Source organism: Panthera onca, chromosome B3 (genome assembly GCF_046562875.1).
Source record: "Panthera onca isolate mPanOnc1 chromosome B3, mPanOnc1 haplotype 2, whole genome shotgun sequence".
In the NCBI taxonomy this organism is placed as follows: domain Eukaryota; kingdom Metazoa; phylum Chordata; class Mammalia; order Carnivora; family Felidae; genus Panthera; species Panthera onca.
Window position 1 is genome coordinate 104873332 of NC_138344.1, and position 22172 is coordinate 104895503.

General features: G+C 37.6%; 1 protein-coding gene across 7 annotated transcripts in view; it reads left to right on the forward strand.

Moving 5' to 3' along the window:
- Positions 1-21510, forward strand: part of KIAA0586 (KIAA0586 ortholog) — a 113652-nt gene extending 92142 nt beyond the window's left edge. For 5 of the 7 annotated variants that reach the window (XM_078448198.2, XM_078448199.2, XM_078448206.2 and 2 more), the window contains 2 exons: positions 13452-13517; positions 21166-21510. In XM_078448198.2, the coding sequence (XP_078304324.2) occupies positions 13452-13517; positions 21166-21317 (218 nt within the window). In that variant the 3' untranslated portion in view covers positions 21318-21510. The remainder of the gene's footprint in view (positions 1-13451; positions 13518-21165) is intronic. The other 2 variants (XM_078448200.2, XM_078448203.2) reach the window with 1 other exon arrangement.
- Positions 21511-22172: the final 662 nt, after the last annotated feature.

Sequence of the window (22172 nt, forward strand, 5' to 3'; positions counted from 1 at the left end):
CTTTGATCTATGCTAATCCCCACTCTGCATTCCTCCTGCTTTCAAGGGTCTCTGATTTTGTTCTCTGCTCACCAAATCCTGCAGGATGATGATGCTATTTGTGTAATTATAGCCTGTTAGCAAACCGTGGGGCTTGAGTGGGACTTTTGCCATTCCCCAGGAATTCTTTTACTAATTTCATATTGACCTTCACTCCCAGATAGCACCTATTCCAGCCCTTCACCTCAAATCCTTAATCCCATGTTTATCCCTCAATTCTCTTTTAATGCATGCTTTTGCTTTTCTGAGGTCTGTTCTTTCGAATGTGAAGATTTATAGCTATTCTGTCCCGAAATTCTTATAGCTCTACTTTAGTCTTTTCATATTTTTTACTTTGGGGTTGAAGAAAGAGCTATGCTTTTTTCCCTCTATAAAGGTAACTTCCACCTGCAGCCTCGATCCTACCTCATTCTACTCTTGACAGAGGGAGAGGGGGAAAGATGTCATCCTGAGAGAAGAAAAGAAAAGAAAGGGAGGGAATAGAAGAAGGGAAAAGGGGGGTAAGGAGATAGTGGAGAGGGAAGGGGGAGGAGAGGAAAGAAGAGGTTAGGGATGGCACTCAGGTGAGAAAAGGGAGAAGCAAATGGGACAGGGAATGAGTGTAGAATAAGCAGGATCATTTATTTTTCATCTGCAGAGTGAGGGATGGGCTTCATGATCCTTCAGGTGATGTGTAGCCATACACACCTCATCACTCTATTCCTTCTGAGCCCCTCATCCCCCTATTCCCTGTATTTTCTGAGCTCCCACCCCACCCCCACCCCCATGCCTTTTTCTGTGTCTTTACTTAGAACTACCCCCTCCCCTGCCCTCTGACACAACATCCCCATCCCCTATAGACATTCTTGATCCATTCTGTGTCCTTGAAGGGCCCATACCGTTTGGCATATATTTCACTTCTAGCCCTCATTAGTGTCATATTCTGTAAGAGTATTTTCTTACAGCCTGTCTCCTTCTCTAGGAAGGAAATTTCCTAGACACAGTCACCTTATTTCATTCATCCCTGCTCCACCTACATTCTATAGCACAGCACCTTATATGGTAGGTTCTCAGTAAATGTGTATTGGATCAAATGTATTAGTTGACTCTATTGTCCCATCTAGTGCAGGGGCCTTTTTTTTTTTTTTTTTTTAACAATTTTCTTTCTCTTTCTCTCCATTCATTCATTCATTCATTCACTCTTGAGTAGTTGTTATGTGCCAGGTACTGTTCACCACCTTGGGATACTGTAGTAAACATAAAAGTTGAAATCCCTATAAATATTAAATAAATTTACAAAAATTTCAGATGACAATAAATGCTGTGAAAAAAAAATAAAGGGTTTACAGAAGAATGCCAAGTGTCAACAGACAAATGTGGAGTGAGCACTAATATTGGAAAGCCAGCGTTTTGCAACCACCCTAGTAAAGATTAGCTCAGGCAAGAATCCTCAGTGAATGCTAAATGTAGAAGGAAGTTTTAATGAGGAGAAGGATATTTGCGTGGTCTTAAAGTATCTCCTCATAGATTGGTTCATTAGTTGAAAGGGAAAACAAAAGCTAGTACATTGATTGGGCAGTCAAAATTAATATTACCATAGGGGGCAGATAAACGCTGTGTGCTATCCAGGTAGGATATCTGAGCAGGACACAACATTTCCATGTAGTATTCTACCCAAGAGTGCATAACCTGAATGTAATCATGGATAAATACCACACGAACCTAAAACACAGGGGAAGAGGTTAACAGTTGTGAATCTGGGTAAGTGATATATGAGCTTTCTTTCTTTATACTATTCTTGCAGTTTTGCTCCAAGTTTTATATTATTTCCAAATAAAAACAAAACATTTTTTAAAGGTATTGCTTTATTTATTTAAAAAATAACATCGATAGCGATTTGCACTTCTAGTGTCAATTAAAAAGTCATAAAGCAGGGTCATGAATAATGAAGAGAACAAGGTGAGTGGTTTGCTGCTTTAAAACATTTAGTTGGAGAAGTTTCTTTTGAAAGAGTTGCATTTGCAGAGAATGAACCGAAGGAGGAAATCTTGCAAACCCCTGGGGAGGAGTATTCCATCTAGAAGGATTAGGAAGAATGAAGGTTTGGAGGTGGGAATGAGCTTGATGTGTCAGTATATCTTGCGTAAAGTTATGCTGGGACAGAACCCAGTCATCACTAAGTATAGTAGATCTGTTTCTTACCCAGCAAGAAGGCCAGCGTGGCTGGAGGGGAGTGTGCAAGGGGGGCAGTGATAGGAAATGGGAAACGAAGTGTAGGCAGATCACATGGAGCCCTGTAAGTCTCTGGGAAGGAATTTGGATTTTATTCTGAGTATGATGAGATTCCTGTGGAAGGTTTGAGCAGGAGAAAGGCAAATTCTAATTTACATTTTTAAATAGATCACCCTGGCAGCTAGCTGGAAAACACACTATAGGAAGACAGTACTGGGAACAGGGAGACCAACCGGAAGACTTGCGGTAATCAAGATGAGAGATGGTAGTGGCACGGGCCCCGGTGGGGGTGTCGCAGTGGTCACGTTCCGGCTCTATATATTGATGGTGTACCTGATAGAATTACTGAAGAATGAGTTCATTTCAAAAATTATTTATTAAAGTGGATCAGATGTGTAGTGTAGTAGATAGCACAGGCAAGGATTAATTACTCCTAAGTTTCCAAAAGTTACCGGGTGAATGATGGTGTCATTTACTGGGAAGACTGAGGTGAAAACCAGTCATTCTGCATAGGGCATGTGAAGTTTGAGAAGCCTAATAAATCTCCAAGTGAAGAATCGGGTTGGCAGTTTGTTATTTGAGCTCAGGGAAGCGGTTGGGACTGGGGTTGTAAATCTGAGAGTTGATTGTGTGGACACTATTTAAAGCTGTGGGTATGGAGGAGATGACCTAAGGACTGAGTACAGAAAGGGAAGAGAAGCATCCCAGGTTTAAGATCCCGACACTTTCGAGATTTAAAGAGAGAAATGAGAGGGAGCCAGCAAAAGGGAAATTAGACCAAACAGATGATCACCCCACAGTATAGGGAACATGCTAGTTTGCTGTACATTTTACAGCTGGAAAGCACTAATTATTCTTTCTGTGTTAACATTCACCTCTCCATAACTTCTCACTATTGGTTCTAGTTTTGTCCTTTTGGGTGTTAGGTCTTTCAGTGGGACAGTGTTTCAAGTTTTTGATGGCAGCAATCATAATCCAAAGTCTGTGTGTTATGTTCCTTTTACTCTTCCTTATATAATATTGTTCCCAAGCTCCTTACTAATTTGACCGTACTCCCGTCTGTATATATCTTGTGTAAAGTTTTGCTGGGACAGAACCCAGTCATCACCAAGTATGGTAGATCTGTTTCTTCCCCAAACACACAACAATGAAACCAACATTTGTCAGGTGCTTTACAGATGACAAAGAAGTCTCATGTAGCGTAGCTCTCATTCTCACAGCAAACTTGTGAATATGTACAGATGTTTTTCTTCTTATTGTTGTTACTTTTATTATACAGTTGGGAAAGCAGAGGTTCGGAGAGGTTAACCTCACTTCTCTTAGATTATCTCAATGTTTACAGACGTTATTAAATACTGTTGCTCGATACTGTGGTTTCCAGTGTTCCAATAAAACCGACCAAGAGTTTTTTTCAGTGACTTGATATCAAGCTAAGTTTTCTGCCTTCTGCAGGTGTGCAGTTGATTTTTTAAGCATAACATTTTTCAACCTTAGTATTATCTTGAGAAATTTCTCAACTGTTCTCTCCTGTATACATTTTTGCTCCCCTCTTGTCTATTATCCACTCAAAGCAAGAGTGATCTTTTAAAAATATGAGTCAGATCACATGACTCCCAGCTCAGAAACCTCCAAAGACTTCTTTTTGCATCAGAATAAAGTCCAGACTGCTCACTTTGACCTAAAAGACCCTGCATGATTTGGCCCTTGTCTTACTCTCTGAAATCATATCAAGATCTATTTATGAAGTAAAACTTATTAAATGTAATTACTTGTTTTTTTCTTAGAAAATTTATGCCAATTCATTATGCTGATATCTTTATATATATAAGCATCCCATTAAGGTAGAAATGGACAGATTCTGAAGAAGTGTGAAAATAATTATCAGTACGCCTAATAATAGAAATGGTAACAACCTCTTTTTTTTTCATAAGTTAACCCAGGGTCTAACAAATACATTTACTGATAAGCCCAAGACAAACTGCCTCTGTTAATCATTATGTGAGAGAGTTGATTCCATGTGCTGAGAAAAATTTTAACAAAGTTTTAGCAGAACTGACACATTTATTCTTAATTTCCTCTGTGTAACACTTCAATAAATAACACTTTTTAGTTTTTCCTTTCCTGCTTTTTGCAGGGGAATTCAGCTTGTAATATAAGCAGAGACCGATTTCTTGGATTTGATGAGTAAATTTAGTCAAAATGGTCAGTTATCCAGCACGATTGCCACACACTAATTTAGACCTTAAAAAAAAAAAAAAGGTGTGAATGTGTGTGCAGCAGAGAGCAAGGGGAAATGCATATGGCTGGAAATGCTTACGACGGCATCAGCCTCCACACACCAAGTTGTCACCCCACTTCTGTTTCTCTGGTCTACTTCAGAATTACCTTGCCAGGGATGAAAGATCTCGTGCAACAGGAAAGTTATCTCTAAGTGTTCGACCTCAGTTTTTAGGGCAGGAAGAGTTAGTGAAAAGTCTGGAAATACAGCCCATGTAAATTGGAAATGTGAGCTGTGTCTCAGGTGCAACATTAATTTTCACAATTCTGTGAAACCTCATTATTTTTTGTTATAAATGTACAAAACAAAACAGGATTACTTCATTATAAGATATGTTCAAACATGTGCATGAAAATACTGTTATTTTCAGCTTCCTTGATAGGCTCCTATCCATCACCAAAGAATGATGATTACAGATAGAAGGCTTTCTTGGGTGTATTTTGTAATTAGTGGTAAATGCAGAGGCCCAAGTTGTGCTGGGATTTCCAGTGGGGGGGGGGGAGGGGGGAGGATGCAGCTGTGAATTATTTTAAGCTAGAATGCTATATACTATGTTTTCAAATACCAGAACAAATTACTCTGTTGTGCAATACATAGAAGTCTTTAAGTGAAATGTCATTGCCAAAAAGGTGCCCTAAAATCTAATTGTTACTCTCGGTTGTACTTGTCAACTGGCACTTTTTAGTGTGAGGAGATTCACACAGTCAGGTTAGGGAGAATGCTGGCTCTTTTTCCCCGTGAATATAATTGCCATAATACTTCCCATGTAATGAAGTCAGAAAAAATTATTTAGGTAGAAATGTACTCCTGAGAACCTTGTGATTATTGCCTTTTGTGTCATTCTGCCTACATCAAAACAAATCAGACTTAGGAAGTCATGGAAATACTACGTTGGGTATTTTCTAATCGCTGCATCAGCACGAGCAGTCACTCTCTAGGTTTTCCAGTTTCTTGAAAGAGCTTAGCCTGTGTTCATAACACTTTGTAGGAAACAGCACAAAATTAGTTTCTATGTCCCCATGTATTTCTCTTGGTGTCACAAAAGTATATATTATATAAATGAAATATTTGTCTTTGACAGAAAGGCTCGTTCACCAAACTACAATTAATGAATACAAGAATTAGAAATCAAAACTTTGTTTAGTCTGAGGAAAAACAATTCTTTAAACTGTAACCACATGGCTGTTTCTTGTTTGCATCAACTCTGGGTGACTGTTATTGTCTTCTGTGAATTCTCTGGGGCAGGGGCCTGACTTTGTTGAATGAGCCAATTGTTTTCCTTTGTGTTGCCCATCTAGTAAGTTCCCATCTGGTTTGTATCAGACTGTTTTCACAGCCAACAACTGCTGCCTTCTCTATATCCTGACACTTCAGGGCCCCACGCTATCAAAGCACGGCTGCGATGGCCTTGCTGGCAGGGCCTATACAGCTGTGCCTCGCAGCTTGGAGCTATTACCCAGAGTGATGGTAACGTAGAACTTGGACTGGCCCTTATTCCCATTGGTGTCGTGTGTACAGTGAGCAGGAGTCCACCCTTCCCCGCCACCTCCTCCCCCCAAAAACTTACTAGTCAACAGAAAGTCCTTAAAGCTCTAATTTTAGGATCTGGAATGGTGGTGTTTTTATTTTCTAGTGGCTTCCTGGATTTGAAAGCTCATTTTTCATTCTTTCACTCTTTTTCAAAAGGTACCCGGCCTGGCCTTGGGGAAGTAAACTGGTCACCGTGTCACATTTAATTTTTGTTTCCAAATTTAGTTAGGAATGGCTAGATATGGCAAAATCTACTATAAAAGCTACACAGATAATACGGTGTCATTTTAGTGATCGTCACAGGCTGTAATATGGAGAAGTTTTTTTTTTTAATTTTTTTTAACATTTATTTATTTTTGAGACAGAGAGAGACAGAGCATGAACAGGGGAGGGTCAGAGAGAGGGAGACGCAGAATCTGAAACAGGCTCCAGGCTCTGAGCTGTCAGCACAGAGCCCTACGCGGGGCTCGAACTCACCGCGAGATCATGACCTGAGCCGAAGTTGGCCGCTCAACCGACTGAGCCACCCAGGCGCCCCTGGAGAAGTTTTCATATTTAGGAAGGATCTCCATCTCAGAAAATAGATGTTCTGTATGCACACTGTAGAAGCACTTGGGTTCAAAGTGCTTAGTAACTGTTAGGGAGTTACTTTGCCTCCAGTTTTGTTAGCCATCAGATGTCACTTACAAGAATGGGATAACAGTGACCTTTTGTAACAATCTGTGACCGTGTGTCATTAAAGTTGTACGAGTTATTGTTGAATAAGAGTTGAGTTTTTTTTATTTCTTTAATTTTTTATTTTTTTATAAATGTTATTTATTTATTTTTGAGACAGAGAGAGACAGAGCATGAACGGGGGAGGGGCAGAGAGAGAGGGAGACACAGAATCTGAAACAGGCTCCAGGCTCTGAGCTGTCAGCACAGAGCCCGGTGCGGGGCTCGAACTCACGGACCGTGAGATCGTGACCTGAGCCGAAGTCGGACACTTAACTGACTGAGCCACCCAGGCGCCCCAAGAGTTGTGTTTAAATGTAGCTCTGATGTCACATTGCTTCATAAAGTGTAACAGCAAAACTCTTTTGCACCAAAAAAGAATTAAATGACTTTTACAGAAGGTATTAATGTTTTAGAAATGTTTTCAAGATTAGGTAAAATGATATTAGTTTATGATTTCAAATACATTGAGTAGCTAATTGTTACAGAGCATCAAGTATCCCGTAAGTAGTAAGTCCTGTGGAGTCCAACTACAGCAACAACAACAAAATTCACCTTCTGCTTCTGAATAATTTCAGCTCCCTGGTATTTCAAGGTTTTAAGAAAAGAAACAGAAAGGAATTTGTCTTGGTCATTAGCAGTATGGCCTTTGAGTTAGCAACTATTCACTTGGTGTTAACGGCTGGTAAAATTAGTTATTTGGCTGTTCCAATTGTTGGAAAACAGTTCAAAACTGTGAAGCAATCACCTTTCAATTGCTGAAACTAATCTACTGGGTTTTGTTTTGTTTTGTTTTGTTTTTTCAATTTCAACAGAAGTATAGTATATACACAGAGAAATACACATATCATGAGTGTACAGCTGAAAGAATTTCCCAAAATGAAGCTCACTTGTGTAATCCATACCCAGCTGGGGGAAACAGAACATTGCCAGCACGCCACCCCCCACAGCCCCCTCATGTTGCCTTTGTTACAGCCTCCACTCCTCGAGGATAACCACCGTCCTGTGACTAGTCCTCTTATTTTTCTACTGTAAATAAATGAAATCACACAGAATGTACGGCTTCATTCACGAGGCAAGCCTATTGTAATTTTTAAGATTCTTTTTGTTTTCAAACTATTAGGGCATGCTTTTATAAAGAATTATCTGACAGGAATTTGTTTTAGTAGCTGTGTCACAGGCTATTCAACCAACAGGAAGTGCACTGTAGATAAAATTGTCTACTCTACCTCTCAGTTCTCAACCAAATTTTAATGCTGGAATGTTCCTCTAGACATTCCTGCCCCTAAAAGGTAGGAACACTGTCATAACACCACACAGCAATACATGCAAGTACTTAAATGGTTTTTAGTGAGCTTTAATAATTAAATGTATGTCATTCAAATAAAGCTTGGTCTGCATTCAGGTAGGTAGGTCATCTATTTTTTAAATTACCAGTCACCTCCTTGGCAGTTGACTATAAGCTTTTACACTGCCAAGATATGATTTCTAAAATGCTATTATTGGAGAGAATGGTATACATATTAGATAGGCAGCCAATGAGTAACTTAATCTGGCCAGATTATTTGTTTAAAAGGTGTTAATTTCTTTTTATATATTTTTAACTACTCTAATAATGGTCCCTTTTTTCCCCAGTGAACTCAAATTGGTATACAACATCCAGGTATTCTAAACATTATTCATTTTAGATTTCTCCTTATTAGCTTTTGTTTCATATTCTGGATGGCACCCATTTAAAAACTCTTGCTTTGTGGGCTAAAAAATTTATTATTTGATGCCTTCAACTTTATATCCTTAACAGCCATATAGTGCCATGCAGTTTTCTTAAATAATCCATAGAGAATTTATTTAAAATCATAATCTAAAATAATAATGTATAGATTTAAGTATTGCTGTAGTGGTGATTCTTACTAAAGATAGTATTAAAAACCAAAAGATAAACTTTCAAGCCAATAATAAAAAAATTGTAAATACAAGAGTACAAACATTGTAAAGCCCGGGTTGCTATCCTTTTAAATACCACCTTGTGAAATACAGTAACACGAAATAAAAAGAAAGAAAAGAAATATAACAATGTGGCCTCCTTTCAAGTGGGCACCATGTAGCTACAAGATTTTGAGTGCCCATTTAGATAAAAAGCTGAAGTATTGAACTAAGGTGAGTGTTTGGGAGAAGCATAGTATACAAGTGCTACCGTAGCCTAGTAACCAGTGTGTGTCCTCATTTAAAGCTTTTTCAGCAGTGTCCCTGCTTTCCCAGCCTTGGGTTCCATTTCAGATTACTTGTTTTGATGTCATGATATCTTTAAACATTTAGATAAAGGTTAACACATTTGTCTTTTGCAGTAAAGGAAAAAGGATAAATTATATGCTTAGGTTATTTGTGACTCAATTTTTTATTTAGCTTTATCCACTGCTAAGTTCCATAGAAATTTGTAGATCAAATATTTGGAAAATTTCCCTTCTCAGCCTTTGACTTAAATACCAATGAGTGTTATGTTTCTTCACTTTTGAGCAGTAGGATGAGGAAGTGTAAGAGACAACAAGTTTGGGAAGCGGTTTTAAATCACGTTGGCCAGAGTATACAGTGTGTTTGAATCCTCACCTGCAAAGCACAATACTCACCTTTTCAGTGAACCCCCTCACCCAGCAAGTGTGAATTATGAGGTAGCTACTTGTTAAAGGGACAGATGACAATAGAGGACTCTGATACTGAGTTAGTGGCTTTTTTATTTTATTTTATTTTATTTTATTTTATTTTATTTTATTTTATTTTTTTACTGTTAGGAGAAATTATTATAGAAATCAAGACTGTCTCCCACTTTGGGCAGAGTTTTGTTTACATTTATAATATCAACCACACATAGTAGGTACCATCTGTGTATACTTCCTGTATGTGAGGTACTCTGCTAAGAGCCATCATCAACCCGGCTAGGTAGATCATATTATTCTCATTTTGTATTTGAGGAACCTGAGGCTCGGAGACTTGACGTATTTTGCCCTAGAACACATAGCTAATATATGACAGAACTGGGAATCAAATGCAGTCCAACTCTGAAAGCAAAGGCTGTGCTCTTAAATCTTAAAACATTATACTATGTTTCCTTCCTTGGTAATTTTCTTAAAAGTAGAAGAGAGAATTTCTGATTGTTCTGACAGGTCTCAATATCTGAAGACATAGCCTAGTAGAAGAGTATGAAAAAGTTGGGAGGTGATGAAAGAACTGTTTTGCTTTGGGCTCAGTCCCTCTTACTAATATGTCACCTTGATTTGTCAGTTAATCTTTCTGAATCTTGATTACCGTCTTAGCAAGGATAAGATGATCTCGGGGATCCCTTGCAGCTCTACTGCTGTAATATATGAGCAGCAAAGTTGCTTTTTCTTTAACAAAAATCTCCCTGTCCCAAACTATTTCGAAATAATCACAAGCCACAAAATAATAAAAGTACCATTTGTTGAGTAATAAATGTCGGCACTGCTCTGTTATTTACATATATAATCTGTGTTAATGATCATAAGAAACCCATGAGATAGAAGAAGAAATTGAAGCACAAAATGGTAATATCCCACCAAGTGGTGGTTTCTCCCAGGGGTCACAGCTAGCCCCCATTGGTACGGTGATTTGCATTCAGGCAGTTTAGCTTCCAGGTTTGTGCTCTTACCTACTGGCTTACAGCTGACTCTCGAATATCATGTCTGCTTGTCAATTACTTGCAACTTTTTTTTTTTTATCTTTCATACTACAGTGTAGACTGAATAGAATAAAATGGGCGTTTTTTGTTTTTTTTTTTCCCAGAAAATGACTTCTAAAAGATCACAGAGTAGTATATCCATGTGATATAAAGGTTTCAGAAACATTGGTTGGCTGGCTATTTCTTGAACAACTATACATAAAGGACTGAATTAGGCATCTTAGGGAAAATAAGGAAGAATAATGGAGGGAAACCGTTTATTTTTTCTTTTCTTTTATGAAAATCCCAGCATTGCAGTAAATCACTTCAGCCTTTGAAATGACTTACTGAAGGCACATCTTAAAAATAATAACAGATTTAGCATATTATTTCCATTTGGATGTTTTTACTAATGCTGCTTTGTTGGATATAAAGAAATGACTTAAGTATGCTTTGGTTTGGAGTAATGAAATAGTTATTCTTTTTTGAGTTAAAATTCATTGTTTTAATAAAGCAGAAATAAGCTGTTGTTTTTGTAAGTTTCAGGAAAATGTTTTTGTTAAGCAAAGAATCTGAATATTAGAAAACATGCTCCTTTTTATTGCAAAGACTATGCAGTGTATAAAATTCACATTTAGGTTGTTAAGAATTCCGAGGTGTTTCATTGCAGCGGCAAGTCCCATTGAGGGAGAACACCTCCTTTGGAGGGTGGACCTATCAGAATGGAAGGGAGGCCTTGTTAGAAAAAGCCCCAAAAGCGATTCAGATTTTCCCTTCTCTCTACCCCAATCCTGTTGAAAATCGCTGTTTAGAAGAGGTTTCACAGCTCCTTTCTCCAAAGCCAGCCAGGTACAATATATAGCACTTTCTTAAAGAGAATAAAAAAAGAAGGCACTAGAACAAGAAGAGGCAAAGAGAAGTTACCAAGAATAGAAGAAGAATTCGAGTTACAGAATGGAAACATTAACAGCTAGAAGTGGTATGATGTTAACAGGCAGAGAGCTCAATTAATTGTTAGTCTTTAAAATCCCTTATACTTGAGGTAGAACAGGAGCATTAATTGGAAGATTTGCTCACTACTGTCAACTCTGTAGTTTTGTCTTTATGGTTAAAGAGGATTAAGACTGTCTTACTCTTCCTTGTGGTTTTTACAACATCTCCTATAATAATGATGGACACATAAAAAAAAAATGTTAATGGAATCCTAGCTAGACCTACGGTAGATTTCCTTTTTCTTTTCTTAGTTTCTACCCAGCTCTGTTTGGTATAAAAGGGGATGACGTTGCTTATTTCTTACTATAACACAATAGAGAAGTTTAAATTCTGGGCCTTGAAGCAATCACTTCAGAGCAGGCTGCCACTTAATTTTACTTGCTACAAAAAAAAAAAAAAAAAGTGGTTCTTCAACAGAAGGGGCCTCTGAGGTGGGACTGATTGGTACCATTGTGGCCACCTTTGTACTATAGGTGCTGTGTAGAATCAGAAAGGTAGCTGTAAAGGGGCCAAGCAGTAACCTCTCCCTCTTTCTCAGAAACTTAGAGGCAGAGTAGGAAGTGAAAATAGACAGTGTTTATATAGTAACATCATAATAAACACCTTTAATACATGTAAAGATTATTTTAAAACAACATCAGAGTTGGATGTTTAATTTTGGTCTATTTGCAGATTGTCAATATAACAGATAACTTGTATTTGCCCACAATCTTACCTTCATAAAACTATATTTTCTTCTTTGGGGCGCCTGGGTGGCTCAGTCGGTTAAGCGTCTGACTTCAGCTCAGGTCACGATCTCGCGGTCTGCAAGTTCGAGCCCCGCGTCGGGCTCTGGGCTGATGGCTCAGAGCCTGGAGCCTGCTTCCGATTCTGTGTTTCCCTCTCTCTCTGCCCCTCCCCCGTTCATGCTCTGTCTCTCTCTGTCTCAAAAATAAATAAACGTTAAAAAAAAATATTAAAAAAAACCTATATTTTCTTCTAAAACCATTCTTTGTAAGCTTTTTTTCTTCATTCATCTGTATTACATTTAATTTTTTGACATACTTAATTTTTAGATTTCCAACAGGATGATTACAATAGCTAACATGAATGTTTGTCACCAGTGAGAATCTATTGCTTGCTTTAATCAATGATGCATTGCTTAAAATAATGTTCATTTAAATATCTTTTTCCAAATCCACTGAAATTTTTGTGAAGTAAAGGAAACTTGAGAGATGCTGATTTTTAGAGAAAACCAGAAAATACTGATTATACCATCTTTCAATTTTTTCCAAATCATTCTGCCCTAAAGATCTGTTTGAAATAACGAATATCGATAGTTATTGATTGACTGTGTTGCAGAGCACAGGTTCACAGCATGCCATTAACACGGGCACAAGCCCTTGGTGCCCAGGGTGCCTTGTGGGCTAGAGAACCACATGTGCTACAGGTTTCTTTCTTCAGTTATTTAAGTTGACTTCATAATTCCTTAGCCATAGTTTTTCCCCAGCCTACTTCATTTTGATATTAAAATTCGGCTTTGGTGTACCAGTGTACTGCTCGTCTCTGTTCTCTGACAACATTACTGGCTGCGTCACATAGATTGTGTTGGGCAGGATGCCCCAGACTGGCCCAGGTGAAGGGAGATTCTAAACTTCTTTTTGTAACCATTAAATCCCTAAGTAAGAGAATCTGCAAAAACTTTTAACCTTGGAAGAAATGGTCCATGAGTTTCTCTTAGTTAATACAAATTGCAAATTCTCTAGTGATTCTTTGTTTCCCCCTTTCCCTCGTTTTTGATGCATAAAGATAATAATCCATTAGGTAAAGTGGGGTTTTTTTGATTGATAATGATTAAAATTCAGCTGTTTAACTTCCTTTTTTATATTAAGGCCATTAGATCAGGCTTCTATTTACCTGGTTTTATGAGAGTAACTGTGGGAGTGCATGTAGTTTGTGTTCTTTTTAGTGAAGAGGAAGGAATCATAGTTATTTCTAGGCCTAATGGATTTTCTTATGAAAAAAATTTCAATGTAGCTTCATCAGGTGATATGGATCGGACACAAATTGAGCCCAATCTGTACCTCGCATCTGTATTTACAGGTAAGATTTTTACATTAAAAGTTGTTGAACTTGGAGCTCTTCAGATTTTCCATTTTCTTATGCTTTCTTTCATAATAATCAGCACAGTTGAGATACTAATTACACCTTTTTAGATTCTTCTCAAATATCTGTAAACTCACCCCCGGTAATAGAACTCCCTGTGCTAAACTCAACCCTGCAAAAAGCATAAGTTAAGGGACAGAAAAAAATGTTTCATTTCCCTTTGGAAAGTTTATAAAATGTTGAATTAAAAGGCTGCAGGTGTGGTATTCAGAGCACTAAGGATAGTACTCAAGATAATTCCATCTGGGGGAGGTTATTTGTTGGGACAGGACAGTGTTTAAACTTTGAAGTCAGTTTTAAACAAAGTGAAGCAGCTGGAACCTGGCATAAGAAGAAACAAACCTTTCACATTAACTATTGCTTTTTAGAGGAAAAAGAATTGGAGTTGTTTTTACAGGTGCCAATACATTTATTCTTCCTATAGGAACTGCTTTATCTGTATCCTAAATTATACATTTCAAAATAAGCATTTGTCAATTCATTTTAAAAACAGAAGCAATAGTAAGTGTAAAACATGCAATAGGATTTCTATGTCTAGAACAGATTTTGGAAGGAGACGAGGGCAGCATTTTAAATCACCCTTTTAAACATGAAAGTAAGACAAGAAGTGTTGAACAGGGACTAATTCTGGAAAGCACAGGTAAATAAAATATCACATACTGTACTTCACATCAAATGACCAGGCACCTTCTTCATATAGACTCGTAGTATTTGTTCTCAAGCACCGAAGCTGTGGTGCTGCAAAATCTGTAGAGCCTGGGTAAGTATGTGAGGAGAATTGAATACAGCAGGATAGTTTAGCAGCTGCTTAAACAAGGAATTAAAGGGAGAGTAGATGAGCCCAGGATGGACAGGAAAAATGCTTCAAGAGCTCAATAAAATACAGCTGAAATACTGTAACATTTTCACAGACAGCTGGGAAGCAACTGCATTGCTGGAACTCAGGGCTGATTTTAAAGACAGGATCTGGTCGCTGCGAATGTAAGCAAGCTGTTAAGGAGAAACCACAGACTGCTGAGGTGGAAGCCGATCAGTTTGGTTCAGCAATCATTGCAAGGCCCGCTGTGTGCTTACCATTATGCTAAAGCTTTGTAGAATGCAGAGGTAAATAAGACAAAGTCACTGTCCTGCTGAAGCACATGTTCAACAGGAACAGACCCACAAGCAAATAACGATTGAGATGATAAGGCCACAGATACTTACTGTGTACCTACTGTCCTAGTCAGACAGCAAAGACTAGAAGTCCCAGTCCATGCTCTTAAGGGGTATATTACTCAGAGCAAGTGACAGACTCATAAATAATTACAGTGCAGTTTGGTAAGTGCAAATTACCAAATTATCTTCAGAGAGAATAAGGCATCCACAATTAACAGGACAGGAATTCCTGTATTTCACCACTAGTGCTGGAAAAACAGCTCAAAGAATGTGATTCACTTGCACATGGGGCTGGAATATCCTTTAAGTCGGTGGTTCTTAAATATTTGCGGGGCACTGAAAGCTATGACCATCTGTTTCCCTCCCAGACTGTACTTGTGTGAAAATAACTTCATAATTTTTCAGGGCATTCACAGATCCTGGTCATTCATCCATGCTTAAGATCCTTTATGTACATGGATTAAAGACGATTACATTTGTTTCCTTTTTAATTTTACTTTTAAATTTGTAGTTTATAAGAAACCAATCTTTGTTTTCATGTAGAAAAACCCAAATCCAAACAATTTAAAGTCATTCAGCTATCTATTCATCATATCACAGAAGAATGCCACAGATTCGTATATATCACTTGTGCCTTGTGTGTTACTTAATCTGAATGAAGAGTTTGAGATCTATACTCTTCTTCTATAAAGCTGTTAAAGAAACTTTTCCTTCTTTCTCTGCTTGTTTCATGTGTTAGGAGAGAATGCTTTGTTTGGATTCCTCTCAGTATGCAAGTGACACAGATAGAATAATGGATTACCAAATGTTTGAGGATTAGAGTCAGAATCTGAAACCTGGTGATGAAATGCATTATCTAAACCCAAAAAGCTTTTACAGCATTAGGCATATTTTTTAGAAATATAACATACAACATATAGGCAAAAATTTCTTTTGCACATAAAACACAACTTCATAGGCAAAATCTTAAGTGGGCATTATAAATTCTGTATTATTGGGGTGCCTGGGTGGCTCAGTCAGTTGAGCGTCTGACTCTTGATTTCAGCTCAGGTCACGATCTCAACGGTTCATGAGTTCGAACTCTGCATCTGGATCTGCGCTAACAGTGCAGAGCCTATTTGGGATTCTCTCTCTCTCTCTCTCTCTCTGTTCTTCCCCCACTTGTGCTCACACACACACTCTCTCTCTCAAAATAAATAAATAACTTTTAAAAATCCTGTATTGTTACTTGTATTACTTAGAATAAATTAGTTTTAACTTTTCTGTTCCTTAGTCTTAGAAATCCAATATCAAACAAAATTTCTTTATGAATTTTAAATATTATTAAAGCAAAAATAATTGAATTTCAAACATCTAAAAGATATATTAAAATATGTCTTAGGAAGCTTCAAATACACCATCTGACTCAATGGTATCCCAGCTTAAATGTATGCCAAGTTAAATGACGTACATGGAATCAAGGAGTAGTCTCTTTAAAAAAAAACTCTGAAAACAGCTGTTGAAACAATTACATCATAGAGTAACGACATGACTGTGGAAATTTTTAAAGTCAAACTTTAAAAGCATCAAACTACATTTAATATAGGTAGAAAATTTATGTTTGATTTAATGATGATTTATTAAGATATGATGTCTTTTTTCTTTTAAAAAAATTAAATTCTGTGAGGACCATAACTGGATATGAAGGTTACTGCTTTTGCCTGGTAACAGTCATCAAAGCGATTTTTAAAAATGCTCCCCGTCTAAAAGTTCTCTTTTAAAGTTCAAAATGACTGTTTAACCTGTGTAAATGAACACTTCAAAAAGTCTTTCCAAAATGCACATTTACAAACACTTTAGATAAAATGGTGCATTTTATTGACTCAACTCATTGACTAACACACAATTACTAGAGTTGAAATAGCATAACTATTTGGAGGTCTTCTGGAGCTATGGGGTTTTTTTCTTAGTGCATTTCACTGAAACATTTGTAATCCCCTCTAAAGCAGATTGCCTTTTTCAGTCCATCCTGAGGGCCACTGCCTCTTAGGATAGTTGTTTTCAGTTATGTAAAAGTAAGAGCTAATCCATTTTGAGTGCTTTCTATGTGCCAGCACTGTACAGAACACTGCGTGTGCATTATCTCATTTAATCCTCATAAACCCCCCACTCCTGAAGAAGGTACTCTTATCTTTAAAAGATGAGGAAACTAGGGTTTGCAGAAGTTACATAACTTTCCCAGAGTCTGTTATCACTCACTACCCCTCTTAGCCATCACCTATTTTTCTTTATAGCACTTACCACCTCCTGACATGTTCTATGTTTATTTCCTTACTTGTTTGTCATTTGCCCTACACTCAGCTGGAAGGTGGTGGCAGTGAGATTGGAGCTTTTGTTTTCTTCACTGCTGAAATCTCTAGAATCTGGAATGGTGCCTGGCACATAGTCAGTGCTCAGTCGATATTTGTTGACTGGATAGATGGATAAGCCCAGCTCTGCCCTATTCCAGAAGCCTCACACTGACAATTTGGATGGGACAGTTCCCAAGTGACTGGACAGTAGATCTCATTTGGGCCCCAGACTTGACCTATCATAAAGGGACTTGAAAGCTTGAAATGTCATCACTGCTCCTCTCCTTGCCTGCCCCTCCCATTGCATATTACATCAATGGGATTTATTTTAACCACCTTTAAAAGTTATATATTTTGGGCAATGAAGATACTTGATACAGGACAAAAAGCAATGAGTTACCTCAACGCTGCCAGTTATGAATTAATTAGATGAATTATAGTAGACTTTTTTTTTTTTTTGAAAACCATCTGTTACTTTGTGTGACTGTTCATTCTTGGGTCTCTTTCTACTTATCTCTCTGACATTCCCTTTTGTTTTTCTTTATTTTCTCTTCTTTCACCTTTCTTTGTCCTTCCTTATAGTTTTGTCTTCATTTCCCTTCTCTATTTTCTCTCCTAGGTGATTACTGTTCTCATTACTCTAGTTATTTTTTCTATATAGGTGACTGCTAATTCTGTCTCTAAAACTGCCTTACAGTCTTTGGCACCTTTGATTCCAGTTGCCTGCTGGAAAAGTGCATTCACACATCTTATAGGCATCCACACTCATCAGGTATATAACTAATCCCAGTATCTCCACACCTCTGTATACCACCGTAGCCTCAAGCTTGTTTGTGTTCTTCTTACTGCCTGCCTTAGTCAACTAACCCTGTAATTGCAGAGCCATACTCAATTCTTTATTAGTTCTGAGTCTCTCTCCAAAATACCTCTTTCCACTGGCAAGTATCAGTTTTTACATGGACCATTTCCATAGATCTCTCTCCTCCCTCATTTTCCACGCAGCTGTTGGAATTCTCTTTTCTAAACTGCATCTGGTCATCTTACTTCTCTGTTCAGAATCTTTTGTGACTCATCATCATTTACAGAACTTGACCCTGACCTTCCTTTACCGCCTTTCTCTCTCACCATTCCTCCAATCCCATCAATACTTGGACAGCAGAACAGAGTTCCTTTAACATGCTGACTTTACATGGACTTAATTTTGTTCTCTTTTCCTTTTTCTTTTAAATCCTACTTCAACTGCTACTTCGACTTCATTTAAACTAAGTATCACTATACATGTCTGTCGCCACTCCTAGGTTGTGAGCTTCTTGAGGATGAGGACTGTTTCTTTTTCATCTGTGAATCTCTCAGCACCATCTCAGCTCCATACATACAATAGTCTAGTAGAGATGTTTAGCTAGTGAGAGTATGGTTTGAAAAAACCCACTTTAATGACTCTGGGCGTCAGTCGCCTTGTGTGTCTCTCAGAATTGCTGTCAGGATGAGAGAAGATGATGGGAACAAGATCTTTGTAAAATTTTGAATTGCTGTGTAAATATGAGGCATTAACTACGAAAAATAGCATAACTTTGTAGTGGCTGCAAATTTAATATGTTCTCTGAGACTTGTAAATTTCTTCAAGATCTGAAAAAAAAATAGTTATAGCTCTTGTTACATCATTGAGCAATTTAATCAGTAATTTACTGCACATAATAGAAAATAAAGGTACATATAAAGCAGTTTTGTGACATCAGATAACAGAGAAAAGAAGAATATCTGGTATCAGTGTGGTTTTTGACAGGTATGCAAGTAACTAAAGAAATGGATTTTTTCTGACTAATTGGGAGAAGATAACATTGAACATTGGGCTGAAAATTAATTTTGCTTTTGGCTTTAGTTATGCTCTATGTTAGTTTTTACTTTATTGAGGAAATAAGCTCTGATTTTAGATACTTCTCTTGGTTTTGTGCACACTGAATGTGGAGGCCGACACTGGGCTCAATCCCATAACCTTGGGATCATGACCTGAGCCAAAACCAAGAGTCAGACGATCAACCGATTGAGCCACCCAGGTGCCCCTTTTGATCTTTTTCAAAAGCGGTTCTTATTGTGTCTTAATTTTAGTTTTTATCATATCCCGACAAAGCTAAATTTCAAAAAGTCTTTTCTTATGTAAAAATTTATTCTATTTAAGTTGACATCAAAATTGTTTTCTTCTTAAAAGATTATACTATGGTATTACAGTTTATGATGTTGCTATAATGATGTCAAGTCTTATTACCTTACCCTCTTTTATTAAAAAAAAAAATGAATTTGACACAAGTAACAAAAAGGAATGGCATAATATTGAAAGCCTTTATAAGACTTCCTAAAATGAAAGGAATTTGGCTTTTACAAGTATTCCAATTTTCTTGGACAGCTGTGATTGAGTCATCATTGAAATCTCCAGAACTCTACTTTTACTGTGGTCCCTATAAAAATGTAACAGAGAATCCACTTTACTACTGTGAAAACTATGTGAAAAATATAAAGGAGCTTTAGAAAAATGACTACGACTCTTGGCTCACAGATTTCTCTAAGATTGTTAAAGATAATTTGTTTTTAAGACACTTATTATTCTTAGGTATATATGGTAAGGCCATAAAATTTGAAACAAGGATCTTTGTAGTCTTAAATAATACCAAGTTGGCATTCTTCATATTCTTAGGCAGTGTGCTTTAAACGTAAAGAAGCGAATTAGGATATAGGCAGATAGACGACATTTACAGTCAAATCTGGATTGTTTTTTTTTTTTAACATACTAATGAATTCTTCATCCCCGACTGGGTCTCCTCTGCCACCAGCTAGCTTCTATATTGCCTCCCGCTAGTCTCAATCCATGGAGTGGAAGCTTTCTTCTGTATTTGGCTAAATGTAGAGATAATGAAGAAAAGTCTGTTTTACAGGGAAAAATGCTTTCCAAAGTCAAATGTCAATGATATTTGAATGATCACTTTATTATTTCTTCTTTTGACGTTGCTTTCCTTCTGTCAGTTCTGTTAGCTAATAGCACAGCACTCTTAGACACTCAGAAATGAGCATTAATGACATGAGTTGAGTGTCCATTTTTTAGGAGTAGGAAAAAGAGTGAAGTGCCTTGGAAACCTTTGACTTCAGATGGTTTTCAGATGGTTCACGTCATGGCTTTAAAAAAAAAATCACGTTCTTTTTGTAACTTTAATAGCAAACCCTTATTTTAGGGCTGTTCCAGTGTGTTTTTGAATTGGGCTTCGCGGTTTACTTGATGGTAATAGTAGTGATAGTACTATATTAAATAGAACCATCCAGTGGTGCTGGTAACTCTTAGTTTTTGAGCACTCACTAAGGGCCGAGCTCTGTTGTCAAGCTCTTTACTGAGACTATTCTATCCTCATTACACGCTGCAAGGTCGGTACTATTAACATAGGAGAACTGAAATTCTGAGTGCTGAAACATTTTGCCAAGGTTACTCAGTCAGTAAGAGAGTAGGTCTAGGCTCTCACCCTACTTGGTCTTGCCTGGCATCTGTCATGTGTACCACAACTTTTGGCATTTGGGTACCGTCTTAGTCCACTCTGGCTGCCATAACAAAACACTACCAACCAGGTGGCTTATAAACAACAGAAATTTTGTTTCTCACAGTTCTGGAGGCCAGGGGTCCAAAATCAAGTCACCTCTTCCTGGTTCATAGTGATTGCCTTCTCATGGTGGAAGGGGCTAACAGGCTCTCTTTTATAAATCCCATTTGTGAGGGCTGCACCCTCATGACCTAAGTACCTCCCAAGCCCCCACCTCCTAATACTATGACTATAGTGTAGTCACGTCAGGCATTAAAATTTCACCATATGAATGTTGCGGGGGAGGGCATAAAAGTTGAGATTATAACATACTTTTAAAATGTTGTCTATAATTGTCTAGGGGTGGGAGCGGAAAGAAGGAAGGTGTGGTTCATTTCAGACAAGTTCTGAGCTCTTTGAGAAAAGAAATGACCTCATATGCAATCCTTGTTTTGATCCCCCTGTATTATTTAAGAAAGTTTAAAACACATAAATGCTCAGGACATGCTTATTTAGCTGAACGAGTTTCTCCCTTTTTTATAGGTGGTAAAACAGTCCCACTTTTCACTTCACAGACGTCACCTGCCAAGATGTCTGTGACGCTGCCCTCGGTGAAGCCGGAGGACTGCTCTCAGTCTCTGAGCGTTAGCAACGTCCAGGGGGACACGGAGTCCTCAGGAGCAGATACCTTCTGAAAGGAAAGTGAGAACCAGCACAATACTTGTGCCACTGGTTTTGAAGTCATTTTTCTCTGGCGTAAAACCATGTCTCCGACTATTTTGGTTTTTGAGCATATTCTGAAAAATGATTTCTAATTTTTTGTTAAAGTAAAAAGCATAATTTGGGTACTTCGGTAAAATTTTTAAATAAAGTAATTTAAAATATGAATCATTGTGAGTCTGAGTTATTTCTTAGAATCCTGAGGCAGCATGGAATAGTGGAGAGAGCATGCTTGACATCTAAGAATTTATTCTGTGGGTATAATTATCTCCAATTATGAAATGATGTTACTCAAGGCTGTTCATACCAATTTTTTAATAACCAAAAATAATTGGCAGCAATCTAATGCCTATCAATAAGAGCCTAACTAAAAAAGTGATGGCAAATCTATACAATGGAATACTATGTAGTACAAAAAAGAATCGTAAAATGTTTATGTGTCGATGTGGAATTGCCTCTGAGAAATATTGTTAAAATGAAGAAAAACCGTGTCGTTCAAAATGGGGTGGGGAAGAATCCAAATAGATGGTGTGTACACACACATAAACTCACATACATATATTTGCTTATGTATGCATTAAATATCCTTGGAAGAATACATGAGAAACTGCTGTTTGTCTCCAGGGACAGGGATTGAGTAGCCAGGTGATAAGCTCATTGATGGAGTCGAGGATGACTGAAGCCTCTGTGTATTCGAACTTCAGTTGTGACGGGAAAAAATTATGAGTGAGGTTTACTTTTTATATACCTTATAAACCTTTCTACTTTTGAAACCTGTGAAATGTGATTAGATTACCTTTCAAAGCACGAATCTATACAATTAAAAGAAA